At 38.9% G+C, this 21566-nt stretch overlaps 1 protein-coding gene across 1 annotated transcript in view; it reads left to right on the top strand.

Moving 5' to 3' along the window:
* Positions 1-21566, top strand: part of OTOGL (otogelin like) — a 168976-nt gene that overhangs the window by 111713 nt on the left and 35697 nt on the right. The window contains exons 33-41 of the mRNA XM_040233978.1: positions 2539-2618; positions 3300-3341; positions 7999-8072; positions 11199-11376; positions 11604-11746; positions 11991-12014; positions 12107-12199; positions 18058-18247; positions 20516-20730. Of these exons, the coding sequence (XP_040089912.1) occupies positions 2539-2618; positions 3300-3341; positions 7999-8072; positions 11199-11376; positions 11604-11746; positions 11991-12014; positions 12107-12199; positions 18058-18247; positions 20516-20730 (1039 nt within the window). The remainder of the gene's footprint in view (positions 1-2538; positions 2619-3299; positions 3342-7998; positions 8073-11198; positions 11377-11603; positions 11747-11990; positions 12015-12106; positions 12200-18057; positions 18248-20515; positions 20731-21566) is intronic.

Below are 21566 nucleotides of genomic sequence, written 5' to 3'. Positions count from 1 at the left end.
ACTTTTGTTTATTTTCTTAAAAATGAAAACAACCAGTTCTTTCTGAAAAGAAGCCTTCCCCACTCACTTGGACCCTTCACATTCACAAAGCCATTTCCTGTCTCCTCTGGGAGCCATCAGGAGGCAGGGAAATAACAGGGCCTTCATAGGGAAGAGGGCATGCTGGGGAGGAAGGGAGAAAGAGAGGTGGACAAGAGCAGCCCTGGAACTGGGAAGGAAATGGAGCTATATTTGAAGGGGCATTAGGCTAGTTTGTTTCCCGTGGCATACACAGTCTCCAGGGTGGCTGAACCCAGATCTTCAGTGCTTCCACTGTTTGGTCAATAGATCCCGCGGAGTTTCTGTTTTGGTATGATTAGAGCGCGGAGCAGAGACTCAGGATGAAACTTCCCCCCTGCCAAGCCACTTCTCATCTCTGTCTTCTTCACGGTTTCCTTTCTGCTGCACCCCTTTCCTGGCTGAGGCACCTCACTAGGGCTGCTCCCAGTCCTTGCTGCCCTGAGAGGAGACTCAGGTACTGGGTTGGCATGTCAGCATCGCCCTGCACACCTCCTCCAAGTCCCCATCAGAACCACCACGCTGGTTCTAATGGATTTCAGTTTCTGTCACATAGCAAGTGTTGAAAATAAAAATGTCTAGTGGAAATGAGAACTTTCATAAGAAAAGATGCCAACTAGCATACCACAGAGCCCATATGTAAGTAGAGTTATTCCTATTACATAATATACCTATTATAAGAACTGTTCTGCATCTGAGGCACGTTTATCAGTCAGAAGTCGACTAAATTACCAGTTGTATGACAGAGTAGAGGGAACCCTGCTGTGTGCATTCATGAAGACATTTTAAAGGAACAATTTAATGGGTTTTGGAAGATATTTTTAAAAGAATAGCTGTTAAAAAAAAATAGCTGTGGTTTTGACTTGCATAAAGCAATTGCAAAATAATTGAGTTGCATAAAAAAGTGGTGTTTGTTTAATTTGAGGATAGCCAACTGTCCCTGATATTTTCAGTAATTTAGTAGCTTTTTCTTATGTGCTTGACAAAGTTTAGAGTAGGATAGGAATATCATATAGAGTCGGACACGACTGAAGTGACTTAGCAGCAGCAGCAGCAGGAATATCATATACTGGTTAAAGTTTTATTATTTAAGTTCATTTTATGAAATAATTGGTCTCATAAACTAAGCTGTAAATATTTCTTTAAAAAAATTGTAAAGAAATTATCTAAGAGGCGACAACACAATCTCCTGTTAAAAGAAAAGTTAGCGTTTCTTGGGTTTGATTTCCTTCCATGAACAAGTGCCCTCTGGTGGCAACACGTGCCCAGAGTATCAAGTTAGTTCATATCCACACTGAATTGGAAAGGGGTTGTATTTGGGTCCAAACTTCTACTTTATAGTTAAAGCAATTGGAAATATTTTACAATACTGAGGGACCTTCCTGGCTGTCCAGTGGTTAAAATTCCACTTTCAATTCAGAGTGCGCCGGTTCAATCTCTGGTCACGTAACTAAGATTCCATATGCCACATAGCCAAAAAAAATTATTTAAATAAGTAAAATATTAAAAATAGTATTATAGCCTGCTGGTGTATTTGAGAGGCAGACAAGCAAGCCTTTTAAAAACCGTATGTATGTTAGTTCTCTCTAGTATGTGTGAGTCTAAGAACTGGCTGTACTTGAAGGGTATATTTCTTTTGAATCAAAATAAATTGGACTCTGAGACCCAATTGAATGAAAAGGAAGATGTAGTCTCAGTCATCATCTTGGCTTCATTCCCTTAGAGCAGAAGCATTTCAGGATGGTCTCATCTGTTTTGGGCTCATGATTCCCAAATCCATTCTTCTTGAAATTTGGGATTCTTGAAAGTGCAATGTGCCGCATAAAAGACCAGATGTTTCGGAGCTTGAAATTCTGTCTCCTTAGGCTCATATACAACCACCCCCTCTCCAAGCACTGCTGCTATTTCAGACACAGGCCCTGAGGCACTTGAGAGAACTGTATCCTCTGCCATTCCCCTCCCTGTCCTCCAAAAGCAACCAGGTCCCAATTCCATGTCTGCCACCCAGAGATTTCTAATTAATTTCCAATGACTTTAGGGCTTAATAATAGGCAGAGACAGCCACCGAACATTCTGATTTTATTCTACCAACATCCTTATGAATATTCAAATAGTGGGTCTTATCTTATATGTGAGGGAGTGTAGGAAAATAACAGTATGATGAATATACAGTAAAATCACAATAAAGGATTCTTCTGCATTTCCAGTAATTTATAGAATGTGGCCTTGGTGTGTGCCAAATTTAAGTGTATGTTTTGAATGTTCTGTGTTCAAATTCTGCCTCAATCATGAATATTTCGTTATCATCCAATAACTTGTGGTTTCATACAATGAGGTATGATGGAAAATAGCAAATGGAGCAATCCTTAGTGTTTGAAAAGGTGAATAGAAGAATTATAGGAAAACTGTATCTTAATTGCATATATTAAATGACATATATTGTTATATTAAATTTTTTTCTTTAATTTTTTTCATGTGAAGGATTGAAGGATGCTTGCCCTACTGCCCTAAACATATGATCCTTGATGAAGTCACTCTCAAATGTGTTTATCCAGAAGACTGTAAGTATGAATCTTATTTAACTGATTCTGAAGTGTAAAATACATGAATATATTTATACAGTGGCAAGTAACTATAAAAACAGACATTTTAGACAAGCAATAAACCTTCATAAGATTCTCCTTCATTGTCTTTTTCAAAGTGGGTTTTTTTTTATTTTTGGTTCTGAGTTAATTTTCGGTTCGGTTCGGTTCAGTCACTCAGTCGTGTCTGATTCTTTGTGACCCCATGAATTGCAGCACGCCAGGCCTCCCTGTCCATCACCAACTCCCAGAGTTTACTCAAACTCACGTCCATAGAGTCGGTGATGACATCCAGCCATCTCATCCTCTGTCATCCCCTTCTCCTCCTGCCCCCAATCCCTCCTAGCATCAGGGTCTTTTCCAATGAGTCAACTCTTTGCATCAGGTGGCCAAAGTATTAGAGTTTCAGCTTTAGTATCAGTCCTTCCAACGAACACCCAGGACTGATCTCCCTTAGGGTGGACTGGTTGGACCTCCTTGCAGTCCAAGGGACTCTCAAGAGTCTTCTCCAACATTAAAACTTTGCAAATTTTTCTTCTAACATTCCTCTTGTATCCTCTCTCCCAAAACATTTTCCTTATATGAATATTCTTATATGAACTGTCTGGGCCTCACTTTGAGCAAAACAGATTAAAGAAGAGTATCTTTGTTTCTTTGTAGGCATACCTCTGATTCCCACAGAACCAGCATTAATTTCACCAGGTAAGCCATCTCTACGCATGTTTATAAGTATTGTAATTTTAGACATTAAACTTAGCATTCTGTAATTTAGATCTTGGCACACTTAAACAGCTGCTGGTGTTAGTTATACCTAACCCACTGGAGAACCCAGCAGTCACTTTTGTTTCATTAACTGTTTCCTGGATCAATGAGCCACATTTTCAGAATGGTTTCTGCATCTGATCTGTGTCTGTCCCATTTCAGTTAGTATAGATAATGAGAATGCCCCTCGCATTTTTGCCTAGAATTTGTTGTTGTTCAGCCTCTCAGTCATGTCTGACCCTTTGTGACCCTATGGACTGCAACACACTAGGGTTTCTCTGTCCTTCACCATCTCCCAGAGTTTGCTCAAGCTCATGTCCATTGAGTCGATGATGCCATCCAACCATCTCATCCTCTGTCACCCTCTTCTCCTGCCTTCAGTCTTGCCCAGCATCAGGGTCTTTTCCAGTGAGTGAGTTCTTTGCATCAGGTGGCCAAAATGTTGGAGCTTCAGCTTCATCATCAGTCTCTCCAATGAATATTCAGGTTGATTTCCTTTAGGATGGACTGGTTTGATCTCCAAGGGACTCTCAAGGGTCTTCTCCAATACCACATTGCAAAAGCATCAGTTCTTCAGTGCTCAGCCTTCTATATGGTGCAGCTCTCACATCCATCCATGACTACTGGAAAAACCATAGCTTTGACTAAATGGACGTTGTCAGCAAAGTGATAACTCTGCTTTTGATGATGCTGTCTAGGTTTGTCATAGCTTTTCTTCCAAGGAGCAAGTGTCTTTTAAAGTTATGGCTGCAGTCACCATCTGCAGTGATTTTGGAGCCCAGGAAAATAAAATCTGCCAATTTCCCACATTTCCCCATCTATTTGCCATGAAGTGATGGGACCAGATGCCATGATCTTCGTTTTTTGAATGTTAAATTTTAGGCCAGGTTTTTCACACTCCAGTTTCACCTCATCAAAAAGCTCTTTAGTTCCCCCTCTCTTTCCTCCATTAAAGTAGTATCACCTGCATATCTAAGGTTGTGGATTTTTCTCCTGGAAATCTTTATTCTGGCTTATGATTCATCCACACCAGCATTTCTCATGATGTACTCTGCATAGAAGTTAAATAAGCAGGGTGACAGTATACAGGCTTGATGTGCTCCTTTCCCAGTTGTTCCATACATGCTAAGTTGCTTCAGCTGTGTTTGACTCTTTCTGGCCCTATGGACTATAGCCCACTAGGCTCCTGTCCATGGGACTATCCAGGGAAGAATCCTGGAGTGAGTTGCCATTTTCTCCTCCAGGGTATCCTCCCGACCCAGGGATTAAACCCTCATCTCTTATGTCTCCTGCACTGGTGGGCAGGTTCTTTATCACTAGCACCACCTGGGAAGCCCACCATTTCTAACTATTGCTTCTTGACCTGTTTCTCAGGAGGCAGGTAGGGTGGTCTCTTATTCCCATGTCTCTAAGAATTTTCCAGTTTGTTGTGATCCGCACAGTCAAAAGCTTTAGTGTAGTCAGAGAAACAGAAGTAGATGTTGGCATAAATCCTCTTGCATGAGGCTGCTATTAGCCCTACCATAGAGACTGCAGATACCAGGACTGGGCTGCTTTAGGCCAAGCAACTAAGGGGCCTCCCCCATCAGCAGAAAATTGGATTAAAGATTTACTGAGCATGGCCCTACCCACCAGAGGAATACCCAGTTTTCCCCATAGTCAGTCCCTCCCATCAGGAAGCTTGCATAAGCCTCTCTTATTTTTATCCATCAGAGGGCAGACAGAAGAAACAAAAACTACAATCCCATTTTTAGTCTGTAAAATTGTCATATTCTGTAGAAGTTACAACATCTAATAAACCATGAACCCAGCTTTTAGGACCTAGCAATAGAAGTGTTTATTCTACTTTATGATAAGTTGTTAGAATATATAAAATAAGTTACTTATACAATTTATTTAATTCTCTGGTGTCATTGTGGTAGGCTGAATAATGGCCCCCCAAAAATGTCCATGTCATCATCTCCAGAATTGGTGAAAATGGGACCTTGCATGCTGAAGATGTGATGAAGTTAAGAATTTTGAGATGGGAAGTTTTCCTGAATTATCTGTGTGAGCCCAGTGCAATCACAAAGATCCTTATAAAAGAGAAGGAGGATGGTCAGAGTCAGAAGAGATAATGCATGTGAGAAGTCAGAATGAGCAGGGAAGAACAAAGGGAGAGGGGGAAGAAGGGAGAGAGAGAGACTGAGATTTGAAAATATTGTTCTGAGGTTTTGAAGATGAGGAAGGGGCCATGTATTCATACAATCCATAGTTGGAAAAGCAAGGAAACAAATTCTTCCATAGAGACTCTAGGAGGAATACAGCCATTGCTGATACCTTGATTTTAGGACTTCTGACTTCCGGAACCACAAAATAATAATTCGGTGAGGTTTTAAACCACTAAACTTGAAATAATTTGTTTATAGCAGCCACAGGAAACTAATATGGTCATTTTAGATAGTATCAACAATGGATAGTGCAATTACAGCTAGACAAAATTTCAGCCCTTCATTTTGGCACAAGGAGTTCATCAAAGCTGTATATTGTCACCCTGCTTATTTAACTTATATGCAGAGTACATCATGTGAAATACTGGACTGGATGAAGCACAAGCTGGAATCAAGATTGCTGTGAGAATATCAGTAACCTCAGATATGTGGATGACACCACCCTTATGGCAGAAAGCAAAGAGGAACTAAAGAACCTCTTGATGAAGGTGAAAGAGGAGAGTGAAAAAGATGGCTTAAACTCAACATTGCAAAAACAAGGATCATGGCATCTGGTCCCATCACTTCATAGCAATATATGGAGAAACAATGGAAACAGTGACAGACTTTGTTTTCTTGGGCTCCAAAATCACTGCAGATGGTGACTCTGTGTGTGTGCTCAGTCGTGTCCAACTCTTTACAACCCCATGGAATGTAGCCCATAAGGCTCCTCTGTCCATGGAATTTTCCAGGCGGTAATTCTGGAACAGGTTGCCATTTCCTTCTCCAGGATGGTGACTGCAGCCATGAAGTTAAAAGATAGCTTCGGAAGTTGGTGATGGACAGGGAAGCCTGGCATTCAGCAGTCCATGGAGTAGCAAAAAGTCTGACACAACTGAGCGGCTGAACTGAACTGTTCCTTGGAAGAAAAGCTATGACAAACCTAGACAGCATATTAAAAAGCAGAGATATTACTTTGCCAAGAAAGATTCAAATAGTCAAAGCTATTATTTTTCCAGTAGTCATGTATGGATGTGAGAGTTGGGCCATTAAGAAGGCTGAGTGTGGAAGAGCTGATGCTTTCAAACTGTGGTGTTGGAGATGACTCTTGAGTGACTGAAAAACAACAGTCCTTCAGACTTTGAATATTTTGGAGACATCTTTATTACTAACAAAAAACTTTAGAAGGCATCTTACAAATATGTTTCAGTTCAGTTCAGTCACTCAGTCATGTCCAACTCTTTGCAACCCCATGGACTGCAGCACGCCAGGCTTCCTTGTCCACCACCAACTCCTGAAGCTTGCTCAAACTCATGTCCATCAAGTTGGTGATGCCATCCAACCATCTCATCTTCTGTCGTCCCCATGGAACCCCAATCTTTCCCAGCATCAGGGTCTTTTCCAGTGAGTCAGTTCTTTGCATCAGGTGGCCAAATTATTGGAGTTTCAGCTTCAGCATCATTCCTTCCAATGAATGTTCAGGACTGATTTCCTTTAGGATTGCCTGGTGGGATCTCCTTGCAGTTCAGGGGACTCTCAAAAGCCTTTTCCAACACCACAGTTCAAAAGCATTAATTCTTTGGTGCTCAGCTTTCTTTATAGTCCAACTCTCACATCCATACCTGATCACTGGAAAAACCATAGCTTTGACTAGATGGACCTTTGTTGGCAAAGTAATGTCTCTACTTTTTAATATGCTGTCTAGATTGGTCATAGCTTTTCTTCCAAGGAGCAAGCATCTTTTAATTTCATGGCTGTAGTCACCATCTGCAGTGATTTTGGAGCCCCCCCAAAATAAAGTCTCTCATTGTTTCCATTGTTTCCCCATCAATTTGCCACGAAGTGTTGGGACCAGATGCCATGATCTTCATTTTCTGAATGTTTACCAGTCATATTTTCCCTTTCAATGGATACCTTCTTTACCACATCCTCAACTGGGGTCTTGATTAGTCCATAGCATCATCTATTCTGCTTGCAAGGAAAACATTCTAAAGATTCACTGGGAAATGAATCAACCTCGCTATGTATTTTAAGAATTCAACAAAATTTGTAACTCCTGAGCAGTCTTTAGTGATACTGTTGATATGTCTACCAGTTCAAACAAATGTGTTGACACCATCAAGGCAGTGAAGGTGTTTTATAGAATGGTGCCTCAAAGCCAGTACTCTGGAATCAGAATTCCCAAGTTCAAATTCTGCCTTTGACACTTACCAGCTTACTTCTCTATAGCTTAGTCTCCTTATCTGTAAAATGACAATAATATTATTATCTATACTTCACAGGGTTCTTGTTAGAATTAAGTGGAAATAATTGATATAAAATTTCTGATCATGGTGTCTGTCACAAATGAATTTTATACATGATCAATACCACTTCACTAATGTTGGGGACCTCTTTATTTCCTTCAGGTCCAGAAATGATTACTCCATCAGACTTCACTGCAATTGACATGCTAACAACGACGACAGCTTTGGAATGTGAGGTATGATTGAGTAATATCTTCAGCTATCTCTCATTTCCTGATTGTGTCTATTGTTTCTGTATCACTATCCAAATGCTATTAAAATTCTTTTGGTATGCTCTCAAGTCTTTCTTTGTTAAATTAAGTATGCCTTCAGTTCAGTTCAGTTCAGTCGCTCAGTTGTGTCCGACTCTTTGCGACCCCATGAATCGCAGCACGCCAGGCCTCCCTGTCCATCACCAACTCCCAGAGTTCACTCAGACTCAAGTCCATCGAGTTGGTGAGGCCATCCAGCCATCTCATCTTCTGTAGTCCCCTTCTCCTCCTGCCCTCAATCCCTCCCAGCATCAGGGTCTTTTCCAGTGAGTCAACTCTTCACATGAGGTGGCCAAAATATTGGAGTTTCAGCTTCAGCATCAGTCCCTCCAATGAACACCAAGGACTGATTTCCTTTAGGATGTCTTATGTTTTAACAACTGTATTTCCTTAACTGTCAGATATTTCTTAATAATTAGATTCTGGTTACACTAAGAAAAACAAAATGAAATGCAAATGAAGTCTTAAAGATGAATCCTTAATAACAATAATTTTGTGATAATTAGGTGTAATAATAATTACATGTGTTAATTTAATACTCTTTATTAATTTATTAATTAGATAATTTCTTAATTTATAATAATAATTAAATGTGATTCCTTAATAATTTTTTAATGATGATAATTCTTTATAATAATAAAGGGTATATTTTGGGTTTCTCTGTAAATTAGGCATTCAAAAATATTTATCAAGCAGCTACTATATACCATCTGTTGATCTGTGCACATGTTCAGTCATGTCTGACTCTGTGCAACCCTTTGAACTGTAGCCTACCAGGCTTCTCTGTCCATGGGATTATCCAGGCAAGAATACTGGAATGGGTTGCCATTTTCTCCTCCAAGGGATCATCCTGACCTAGAGCTCAAACCTGCATCTCCTGAGTCTCCTGCATTGCAGGCAAATTCTTTACCTGCTGAACCAGTGGGGCACTGTGCAAAATGACGAAGATATATGAGTAAAAGATAAGGTCACTGAATCCCAGAGCTGGTAATTGTCTTGGCTGAGACTTGAAAAATTATCTCCTTACTCCAAATATGCCACTTGTTCTGATAAACCAATTATTTATCCAACTAATATTTATTCAGCACTATTGCTGGCTAGGAGCTATTCAGGTAAATTACTGCTTTTAGAGTTTACATTGTATTGGATTCTAAAGTAGACAATAAGCAAAATTAATTTGCCAAGTTATATAAAACATTATAGAGATTGGTGCTCAGGAGAAAAATAAAACTATTTTCAATGAAATGATTTTCACTGATCCTCATTAATAGAGTAACTGTTACTTTAAAGAAAAAATCTGAAGAAGTTAAGAGAGTGAACCGTGCAAAGAACCATGCAAAGCAATCCAAGCAGAGGGATCAGCAAGTGCAAAGGCCCTGAATTGAAAATGTACCTAACAACCTAAAAAAATGAAAGAATAGCAAGGAGGTCGTGCAGTAAGTCCAGAGTAAAATAGTAGGAAACAGATTATGTAAGGCCTTGTGGATGATTGTAAAGACTGTGGCTTTCCTTCTAAGTGACTTAGGAAGAGCAAAGGGAGATTTTTGAGCAGAGGCATTAAATGATCTGCATATGTCATCTGCATATCTGAGGTTATTGATATTTCTCCCGGCAATCTTGATTCCAGCTTGTGCTTCCTCCAGCCCAGCGTTTCTCATACTGTATTCTGCATATAAATTAAATAAGCAGGGTGACAATATACAGCCTTGACGTACTCCTTTTCCTATTTGGAAGCAGTCTGTTGTTCCATGTCCAGTTCTAACTGTTGCTTCCTGACCTGCATATAGGTTTCTCAAGAGGCAGGTCAGGTGGTCTGGTATTTCCATCTTTTTTTTTTTTTCTCCAGAAGTATTTGGACTTTTATTTTATTTTATTTTTTACTTGGGGTACTCCCATCTCTTTCAGGATTTTCCACAGTTTATTGTGATCCACACAGTCAAAGGCTTTGGCATAGTCAATAACGCAGAAGTAGATGTTTTTCTGGAACTCTCTTGGTTTTTCGATGATCCAGTGGATGTGGTAATTTGATCTCTGGTTCCTCTGCCTTTTCTAAAACCAGCTTGAACATCAGAGAGTTCATGGTTCATGTATTGCTGAAGCCTGGCTTGGAGAATTTTAAGCATTACTTTACCAGCGTGTGAGATGAGTGCAATTGTGTGGTAGTTTGAGCATTCTTTGGCACTGCCTTTCTTTGGGATTTAGTTTGACCTTAAACCTGATTTTCTATCTATGAAATAGGGAAAAATTTTAATACCTACCTCAGAGGGTACTTTTGTGGAAATAAAATGGACTAATTAGAACAATGCCTGGAGCATAATAAGTGGTATGATATTTATCATTGCTACAGTTATTAGTATAATTTATATAGAATATAATTTATAAGCTTTGAAAAATATGCAACTTTATCTAGAAGTCTGTAAGCTATATGTAAAAAAATAAATTTTAATGATTCTATCCAGATACTGCCCAACTGATATTGCATTTGATTTTTAATGAAATATTTGGATAATATTAAGTTGTAATTTTTTAAACTGAAATTAACAGAAGTCTTAATCATACTAGCTTTATACAACATAATATGAAAGGTCAACTGCCACTCTTTTAAGTCTACTTGCAGAACACTAATCTAGACAATTTAGGACAAGACTTCAGTTTTCTTGGAAGTTGGATATGTGGGCAGTTCTGATATCAAATCAATATTAAGGTAAAATTAAATGACCATACTGCTGAGTATTTTAGAGAAGATACCTCAACAAAAGCCTTTGTGAAATTTTCTTTTTATTTTATTTTACTTATTTATTTATTTTATTTTACTTTATTTTGCTTTACAATAATGTATTGGTTTTGCCATACATCAACATGAATCCACCATGGGCGTACACATGTTCCCAATCCTGAACCCCTCCTCTCACCTCAATTTTCATTGTTCATCTTTCAAAAGATTTTGTATTTAGGAAGTGTATACTATAGGCAATGTGAATGGGAAATTTAAAAATTAAAACATTAGTTGAAAATGGAAAAAAATGCATTAATTTTCTTTTTTATTAACAGCCTCAACAATTTGATCCTGTTTATAATTGTAGCCAATATATATGTCTTAACATGGAATGGAAGTTGTACAACTGGTCTCTTAATTGCCCAAAGGAATTGGAAATGCCTGACTGTGGTTTCCGGGGAAGACCTGTTCAAGTGAATAGTGATATCTGCTGCCCTGAGTGGGAATGTCCGTGTGAGTTTTATCAATTTTAAATCAGGAGGAGATGGTTATTTTTTTGAAGCTATCACTTCATCAAGTCAAAGTTCAGTTGACTTATGATTTTGGTTTCCAATGACTTTTAGAGTTGCTTTTTGTCAAACATAATAAAATCAATTTGAAAGATGTTTTTAAAGGAGAAGTTATTACTGTAATACAAATAATTAGTTAATAGACTAAATCTACTCTCTATCACTTTTTAGGTCGTTGTTCCATGTTGTCAGAACTCAGCATTATTACTTTTGATGGAAATAATGCAGCATTATACAGTATGGCTTCTTATATCTTAGTAAGAATTCCTGGGGAAGTTATAGTTGCTCATATTGAAAAATGTTCCATGAATCAGGTAAGTCATACTTTATTCTTATGTCATTTATTCATAAATCTAGCAGCTGAAGTATGTCACAGCATTAGGTATTCCCACAAGAAGAAGGGACTCAAGAATTCACTGAGATTTATCTTCTGGTACTTAAAACATGAATATATTTGAAGTGAATATATTTAGAAGCATATAGTATTAATCCAAATAATGTTTTTAAAAGTCAAGTAGTGTATTTAAGTGTTTTATCTCTAAAACTTTTTTTTTTCAGAATGGAAACTCATTTAAAAAGCTAGTGAGTATCTGGAAAATGTTTAGTAAATTACTTCTATTTATTGCTAAAATTATGTTTAACTCCATAAAGTTTCAATTTTTTTTTCAATGAAGGCTTCCTCTGGAAGAGTCTCTGGACTTTGTTTTAAGAAGTTAAATTTGACCACATCTCTACATAAAGTACTTGTCAATCGGGTAGCAAGAAAGGTAGGGACACAAAGTTAAAACATGTCTTCTACCTTAGATGAAACTGATAAATTATGTAAGTGCAGTTATTTCCCAAAAGAGAGGAATTAAGCATATCAGTGGATTTCCATTGCTACGATGTCTAATCATTCTTTTTACGAACAGTATAAAAATGTGTTTCATAATCTTATATGTCTCCTACCATAACCTCCCAACTGTTGCAAATGTTTCTCCTTTTGTGAGGTAACTAAAACCGCCATGTTAAACATTCTAAAGCTTTCTCGATAATGTGAGTTGCCAAGCTTCCTAGTGTTAGAGTTAATGTTAGTGTTTCAAATTAGGCAAAGTGGAAATGAGGTGAAAGAGGGTATCATAAGGTTGCAAAGAGTAGCAGGCAGCCAAGAATACCAGAATGAAGACCATGGAGAGAACAGATGGATAGAGTAGTTTTGCAATATCGATAGTGTTGATTGATAGCTAAAATAAGAAAAAAAATGAAAGAATATTTAAATTTATTGAAATAAATGGGAGAAGAGCTATGCATCATTAAAAAGCTGGAAAGGAGCCTTTTGATTTTACAGGGAAAACCTTTCTCCCAAGGAGTTATGCTTCCCCAATAGGAGTGTTGAGAGCTGGATGACTCACTCAGACATATAGTGCAGTGCCTGCTCAGTTGTGTCTGACTCTTTGCAACCCTGTGGGCTGTAGCCCACCAGGCTACTCTGCCCATGGGGCTCTCCAGGCAAGAATATTGGAATAGGGTACCATTTCCTCCTCCAGGGATCTTCCCAACTCACAGATAGAACCCAATCTCCTGCATTGGCAGGCAGAGTCTTTACCACTAGCGCCACCTGGGAAGCCCTCAGAAAACACATGGTACTCTCAAAAATAGAAGAGAGTAATATGTAAAGATTTAGATCAAAATGGCTGAGATGTTATGTGTTTTTCAGAAATAATTCTGTTAGCATAGGCCATAGATTCTGAACTGGAAACAGTGTTAAAGGAAGTCTATATACAGTAAAATGTCAGAAAGTTTAGGAGCAGTGACCCCATAGGAGACTGACCCAGACTGGCCTATGAGTGTCCAGGAGTCTCCGGGGAGGCATGGGTTGGCGGTGGCCTGCTGCAGGGTCGGGGGACTGAGGCCGGCAGTGTGTGCATGGGACCTTTTGAAGGAGGTTGCCATTATTTTCATTACCTCCACCATAGTTTGGTCTCAGGTCAAACAACAGGGAGGGAACACAGCCCCGCCCATCAGCAGAAAATTGGATTAAAGATTTACTGAGCATGGCCCCACCCATCAGAACAAGACCCAGTTTCCAGTCAGTCTCTCCCATCAGGAAGCTTCCATAAGCCTCTTGTCTTTCTCCATCAGAGGACAGACAGCATGAAAACCACAATCACAGAAAACTAACCAATCTGATCACATGGACCACAGCCTTGTCTAACTCAATGAAAGTATGAGCCATGCCGTGTAGGGCCACCCAAGACAGACGGGTCATAGTGGAGAGTTCTGACAAATCGTGGTCCACTGGAGAAGGGAATGGCAAACCACTTCAGTATTATTGCCTTGAGAACCCCATGAAAAGGCAGAAAGGTAGGACACTGAAAGATGAACTCCCCAGGTCAGTAGGGGCTGAATATGCTACAGGAGAAGAGTAGAGAAATACTCCAGAAAGAATGAAGAGACGGAGCCAAAGCAAAAAACAACCCCCAGTTGTGGACATGACTAGTGATGAAAGTAAAGTCCGATGCTATAAAGAACAATCTTGCGTAGGAACCTGGAACGTTAGGTCCGTGAACCAAGGTAAATTGGAAGTGGTCAAACAGGAGATGGCAACAGTGAACATCGACATTCTAGGAATCAGTGAACTAAAATGGACTGGATGGGCGAATTTAACTCAGATGACCATTGTATCTACTCCTGTGGGCAAGAATCCCTTAGAAGAAATGGAGTAGCCCTCATAGTCAATAAAGAGTCCGAAATGCAGAACATGCATGCAAATCTCAAAAATGACAGAATGATCTTGGTTCATTTCCAAGGCAAACCATTCAGTATCATGGTAATCCAAGTCTATGCCCCAACCAGTAATGCTAAAAAAGCTGAAGTTGAAAAGTTCTATGAAGATCTACAAGATCTTCTAGATCTAACACCCAAAAAAGATGTCCTTTTCATTATAGGGGACTGGAATGCAAAAATAGGGAGTCAAGAGGTAGCTGGAGTAACAAGCAAGTTTGGTCTTGGAGTACAAAATGAAACAGGGCAAAAGCTAACAGAGTTTTGTCAAAAAAAGAACTGGTCATAGCAAGAACCCTCTTGCACCAACACAAGAGACATGTGTTAGACATCATATGGACATCACCAGATGGTCAATACTGAAATCAGATTGATTATGTTCTTTGCAGCCAAAGATAGAGAAACTGTATACAGTCAGCAAAAACAAGACAGGGAGTTGACTGTGGCTGAGATCATGAACTCCTTATTGCAAAATTCAGACGAAAATTGAAGAAAGTAAGGAAAACGATGACACCATTCAGGTATGACCTAAATCAAATCCCTTACGGTTATAAAGTGGAAGTGACAAATAGATTCAAGGGATTAGACCTGACAGACTGCCTGAAGAACGGTGGATGGAGGTTCCTGACATTGTACAGTGGGCAGTGATCAAGACCATCCCCAAGAAAAAGAACTGCAAAAAGGCAAAATGGTTGTCTGAGGGGGCCTTACAAAGAGCTGAGAAAAGAAAGAGGCGAAGGGCAAAGGAGAAAATGAAAGATTCACAGATTTGAATGCAGAGTTCCCGAAGAATAGCAAGGAGAGATAAGAAAACCTTCCCCAGTGACCAAAGCAAAAAAATAGAGGAAAACAATAGAATGGGAAAGACCAGAGAGCTCATCAAGAAAATCAGAGATACCAAGGGGACATTTCATGCAAAGATGGGCTCGATAAAGGACAGAAACAATATGGACCTAACAGAAGCAGGAGATATTAAGAAGAGGTGGCAAGAATACACAGAACCATGCAAAAAATTTTCATGACCCAGATAACTGTGATGGTGTGATCACTCACTTAGAGCCAGACATCCTGGAATGTAAAGTCAAGTGGGCCTTAGGAAGCATCCCTATGAACAAAACTAATGGAGGTAATCAAATTCCAGTTGAGCTATTTCAAATCCTAAAAGATGATGCTGTGAAAGGGCTGCACTCAATATGCTAGCAAATTTGGAAAACTCAGCAGTGGCCACAGGACTGGAAAAAGGCAGTTTTCATTCTAATCCCAAAGAAGGCAATGCAAAAGAATGTTCAAACTACCACACAATTGCACTCATCTCACACACTAGCAAAGTAATATTCAAAATTCTCCAAACCAGGCTTCAACAGTATGTGAACCATGAACTTTGAGGTGTTCAGGCTGGATTTAGAAAAGGCAGAGGAACCAGAGATCAAATAGCCAACATCTGTTGGATCATTGAAAAAGCAAGAGAGTTCCAGAAAAACATCTACTTCTGCTTTATTGACTATGTCAAAGCCTTCAACTGTGTGGATCACTACAAATTGTGGAAAATTCTTAGAGTTGGTAATACCACACCACCTTACCTGCCTCCTGAGAAATCTTTTTGCAGGTCAAGAAGCAAGAGTTAGAACTGGACATGGAAAACAGACTTGTTCCAAACTGGGAAGGGAGTACAACAAAGCTGTATATTGTCACCCTGCTTATTTAACTTACATGCAGAGTACATCATGAGAAATGCCAGGCTGGATGAAGCACAAGCTGGAATCAAGATTGCTGGGAGAAATATCAGTAACCTCAGATACGCAGATGACACCACACTTATGGCAGAAAGCGAAGAAGAACTAAAGAGCCTCTTGATGAAAGTGAAGGAGGAGAGTGAAAAAGTAGGCTTAAAACTCAACATTCAGAAAACTAAAATCATGGCATCTGGTCCCATCACTTCATGGAAAATAGATGGGGAAACAATGGAAACAATGAGACTTTATTTTGGGGGGCTCCAAAATCACTGCAGATGGTGACTGCAGCCATGAAATTAAAAGATGCTTGCTCCTTGGAAGAAAAGCTATGACCAACCTAGATGGCATTTTAAAAAACAGAGACATTACTTTGCCAACAAAGGTCCATCTAGTCAAAGCTGTGGTTTTTCCAATAGTCATGTATGCGTGTGAGAGTTGGACTATAAAGAAAGCTGGACATCAAAGAATTCATGCTTTTGAATGGTAGTGTTGGAAAAGACTCTTGAGAGTCCCTTGGACTACAAGAAGACCCAACCAGTCAATCCTAAAGGAAATCCGTCCTGAAATTTCATTGGAAGGACTGATGCTGAAGCTGAAAATCCAATACTTTGGCCATCTGATATGAAGAACTGACTCACTGGAAAAGACGGTGATGCTGGGAAAGATTTAAGGCAGGAGGAGAAGGGGACGAGAGAGGATGAGATGCTTGGATGACATCACTGACTCAATGGCCATGAGTCTGAACAGCTCTGGGAGCTGGTCATGAACAGGGAAGCCTGCTGTGCTGCAGTCCAGAGGGTCACAAAGAGTCAGACACGACTGAGCCACTGTACTGAACTGAAACTTAAAATTGAATGCATGGCTTTTTTGGATACTAGAATATCTATATATATCTTTGACTTTCATAATGTCGGTATATAATAGTGGGTAGGAAATAAGCTTAAACCTGGTCAGCACTATGGCTGTGAGCATTTGGGTGGAAGGGCTTATTTTCGGCTTCAGCTGAACTGCTGATTGGTCATGGATTCAGCTGAAAACTTATTAACTTAAAAAATCATTTAGTGAGTTTATGTGATAAAATGAAACAGTTCCTGATCTCAAGTAACTTGCAGTGGTGTGTGGGGTGCATACATGTGACTTTTTGCCAATTAAAGGCAGCAGGAGCCAAAATGATAGAGTCATGGCCAAGATATCATGGAAACAGAGATAAGGCTCATTTAAATGCAGTGTATAGGAGGGTCAAATAGATATTTTTGGAGAAGGGGACACCTGAGATAAATCTTAAAGAATGAGTAGAAATTCAGCAGGTAAAGAATGTTTCAGCTTGAGGGTGGCAGTATGAGGAAGATTTAAAGATTAGAAATCGGATGGTTAGTTAGGTATAACTTTGAGAATTTTACTGATAGTTATAGAGTTCGTGGTTCATTGTCTGTTATTTAAAGCACTGTTCTCAAAGTAAAATCCTTAGATTGCTTATAGTAGTATTAGAAAGAAAGCATGTTAAAAATATAAAATCTAGAATCTAGCTGAAACCTGGAATGTAGAATTTCTGAAACTCCTAATCTTTACCAAGCCTCATAGATGGTTATTACGAGCATTATAAGTAAACAAACACTGATTTAGATCAAAGAGATTAAAGAAAACCTCCTGATAAGCTTTATCTTAAATTTATATTAGGAAGTAATAGTGTAATCAACATATATTGAGGGAAGCAAATTAAAATAGTATATGACTTAGAGGGAGGCTTGGTTTTATAGAAAACAAAGGACAATGTTGCTGTTTGGTCACTGAGTAGTGCCTGGCTCTTCTGTGACCCCGTGGACTGTAGCTGGCCACGATCTTCTGTTCATGGGGTTTTCCAGGCAGGAATACTGGAGTGGGTTACCATTTCCTTCTCCAGGGCCTCTTCTCGACCCAGGGATTGAACCCGAGGCTCCTGCCACATCCCCTGCATTGGCAGGCGGATTCTTTACCACTGAGCCACCTGGGACGCCCCCAGATATTGAATATAACAAGACACGAAAGAACAATAAAAGAATTTAGGAGTTCTGAGAAACTGTGACAACAACAGGGTGTATATTAAAACATAAACATTGTTCTAACAGGTGAAATGCATTATGTAATTTTAGGTAGAAGTGGATTCTGTAGTTGCACCTTTGCCCTTTTCAAATCAAGGTCTGTCCATAGAGGATTCTGGTTCAATGTATGTGATTACTACTGCAGCTGGACTAATCATAAAGTGGACTCACCTTACGGGGATTGTAGACATTCATTTTGGCTCTCGATTTAACTTGTCATCCTACACAGAAGGACTTTGTGGTGAGTGCTGCTTTTCAAACATCTGTTTCTTCTTCTTCTTTTTCCTGTTCACATCACACAGCTTTGGCCCCTCATTCCCTGCTTTGTTTGGATTGAAGAGATGTTACTTTCAGTACCTCCTCATGTGAATACTGAAGGAAACAGTGTCTTTCTATAAAGGGAAAGGAAGAAGCAAGATAATACAGTTCAACTTGGGTGTTTTTAGAGATACATGCTTACCACTGTTGCTACAATACTGTTTGCATTCCTACTATCTCATCTTTATTAAGCATTAATGAAGTCTCAGGCATTATTTTACAAACTTTAATTCATTCAGTTCTAGCAGTAGCCCTAATAAGTAGGCACCCGTGTTAATTTATAAGTGATAAAAATGAGGTATAGAATGATTAAAAACTTAATTTTGTTTCTTCCTTACTTTTTAAAGTTTGACATCAAAGAAAGCTTAGTTAAGTCATCTTGAAAGGTATATATTCAGGGAGCACAATGTTCTGAATATTAGTCCCAGTTTTGTTATGAAGTGTAAAGCCTAGATGTGCCTTTACACTTAGGTTTCATATCACAATATGTTATATAGATACATAGTTACAAGCCAAAGGAAACAAATTAGAAATATCTCTAGGTATATATAAAAAAAATTCTGACTGGTGTCTGCTAGGCGATATCCCCTTTACAGATGTTTAAGTGAACATCAGTTTCCTTATCTTTCAGATGGGAATAGTAAAATCCACCTTCAAGATTGTTGGTAGAATTGAATGTGAAAGTTAATGAAAAACTCTGAAGACATTGTTTAATACAGTCAATAAATATTAGCTTAGCACAAATATACCTATTTTAAGCTCAGTAAATATTAATTGAGTAGAAGTTTATGGATGAGTTTCTGAGTATCTGACATTATGCTTCATGCTGACGACTCAAAAGAAATAGACCAGGTCCTCGCTCTCAACAAACTGCCTGAAATACCCAAATTTCTTCCTTCAAAAATGTAAAGCCTTTAGTGGAAAGCTTGGCTAAAATGGTTGATAATTTCCTTGCCTGCTTAGAGCATGCTAAACATAGCACAACCTTCTCTGGTGACTTAAGTCAGCATTGTGGAAATAGTTATTGAGTTTGCATTGTATTGTGTATACATAAAAATTCAGTAGGTATTACTGAATAATAACTCAGAGACATTGGGAATGCATATTTGTTCTGATTCATCTTCTGTGTGCTATGACTTCTAGTTGATTTTCGCATTTGTTTTCTTCTTTTTCTGTCAGCTTCTGCTTTTGTAGAGACAGTGTGCTAACTGGATTCTTAACTAATCACTGCAGAGAAGCGGCTAGAGTCACCTTTTTGCTAACAAAGATCACCCTCTAAACTTCTATAGTGGGAGAGCGGTGGTTTGTTTAAAGAAAAGCAGGGTGCTGGCTGATAGAGTTGTAGTGACCCAAATTGAGCCTGGACACCAGAATGGGGGGTCTATATTGACAACTTGTTCTACAAAGAAATGTGAAGTCTGCAGGAGTGGTGGCTGGAGGTGCAATGAAAACATATTTTTACTAGCAATTACCTTTCCCCAGGAGAGTTTAGACTTTTAAAATAGCTGTTTTACAGTATAGTTGGCTTAACTTGAGGTATTTTTATTTTTGCTTGTTTGTTTGTTTTTCAGTGTATTCAGTCTCCTGTATATTTACAGGTGTGGGGCAACTATGGCAGCAGAAACCCTTATTGATCTTGATATCACTGCTTGAAGATTAAGATTTGATACTTGAAAAAAATGTTTAACTCATATCTTTTATAGCTAGGAGTCTTAGGAATTAAGAAAAAAATATATCTTAGAGTAGAGTAGGATTCAGGTAAGGTATGATCAGGATCTAGGTTTATTTCTTTCTACTTCCCTTGGCTTTGCACTTGACTAGATAAAAAATAAGTTATGCCCACTAGTCTGGGGAATACCTTGTCAGATTTAAGAACTACTTCTTAAATTAGGAGATAGTGGTAATAGTGAAAGCGCACTGAGACAGAATCAATCCTGTCTTTCTTCTCCTATGATCTTTTCACAAATCCTGCCTTCTAGGATCACGGTTTCTTTCTTACCTGGTTAAAAAAGATCTGCACTATTTAATCCATGTGTAACTTAAAAAAAAATCCATCAACATTAGAGTCAAAGGACATGAATTTGCTACTTGATTCAGTAAATTATTTATTCATTTTAAAGCAGTTATTGAGTTGATTTATTTCTGGTTAAAGTGAAAAGAATTTTCTTCTAAATGTCACACATCTTTTTAGGAATTTGCAATGAAGATCCAGATGACGATCTAAGGATGCAAAATGGCACAATCATTACAAATATGGAAGACATAGAATTGTTTATTGAGAGCTGGGAAATTGAGAAATCATTTAAAGTAACAACAAGAAGGCCTGTTAGAAATTGTACTGAGCAGGACTGCAGTCACTGCATTGAGTTATTAAATAGAAGAGTTTTCACCCCATGCCATGATGCAGTAAGTTGAAAGCAACCATAAATCAGAACTGTTGTGTCAGATGGGTTGAGAGTAAAAGCCAATAAATTCTTGGTCTTGCCATGATGTTCTTCTGCTAAGAATAGTTTATCCCCAGGGGAATTCAAAATCATTCACTGTTTATTGACTTATAGAACAGAAAGAATAACTATCTTTTCCCCCATGTATTTTAATGACCAGTATCTCCAGCTTTCAAGAAAAATGAAACCTTGTCCTATGAATAAATCCCTATAGAGGAAAGAGATGGATGCCACTCGATAACCCAGTATAAAACCCAAGATAGTGAGGCTTTAGTCAACTCTCAGGTGTGTGGCCTCTCAGGTGTAGACTTAGAATCTGCCACATATTCAATTTAATTGTTCTTTGTTAGTCTCTAACTTCCTGACTTTAGGTGACAGTAGATATTGAAACAACTTGTACTGTTTAAAAAAAGGATCCATTGTTAGAAATATGCTAAGTTGCTTTAGTTGTGTCCGACTCTGTGCAACCCCATAGACGGAAGCCCACCAGGCTCCCCCGTCACTGGAATTTTCCAGGCAAGAACACTGGAGTGGGTTGCCATTTCCTTCTCCAATGCATGAAAGTGAAAAATGAAAGTGAAGTCGCTCAGTCGTGTCTGACTCTTAGCGACCCCATGAACTGCAGCCCACCAGGCTCCTCCATCCATGGGATTTTGCAGGCAAGAGTACTGGAGTGGGTTGCCATTGCCTTCTCCGATTGTTAGAAACAAAGGACAAGCAAATACAGCATTTCATGAATCATTAAATAAAAGTTTGTGAGTATCAAGCACCTACTAGGAACTGTGTTCCTAGTATAAT

Source organism: Oryx dammah, unplaced genomic scaffold (genome assembly GCF_014754425.2).
Source record: "Oryx dammah isolate SB20612 unplaced genomic scaffold, SCBI_Odam_1.1 HiC_scaffold_29, whole genome shotgun sequence".
NCBI lineage: Eukaryota > Metazoa > Chordata > Mammalia > Artiodactyla > Bovidae > Oryx > Oryx dammah.
Note: the sequence above shows the minus strand (reverse complement) of the source record. Positions and strands in the feature narration are given on the sequence as shown.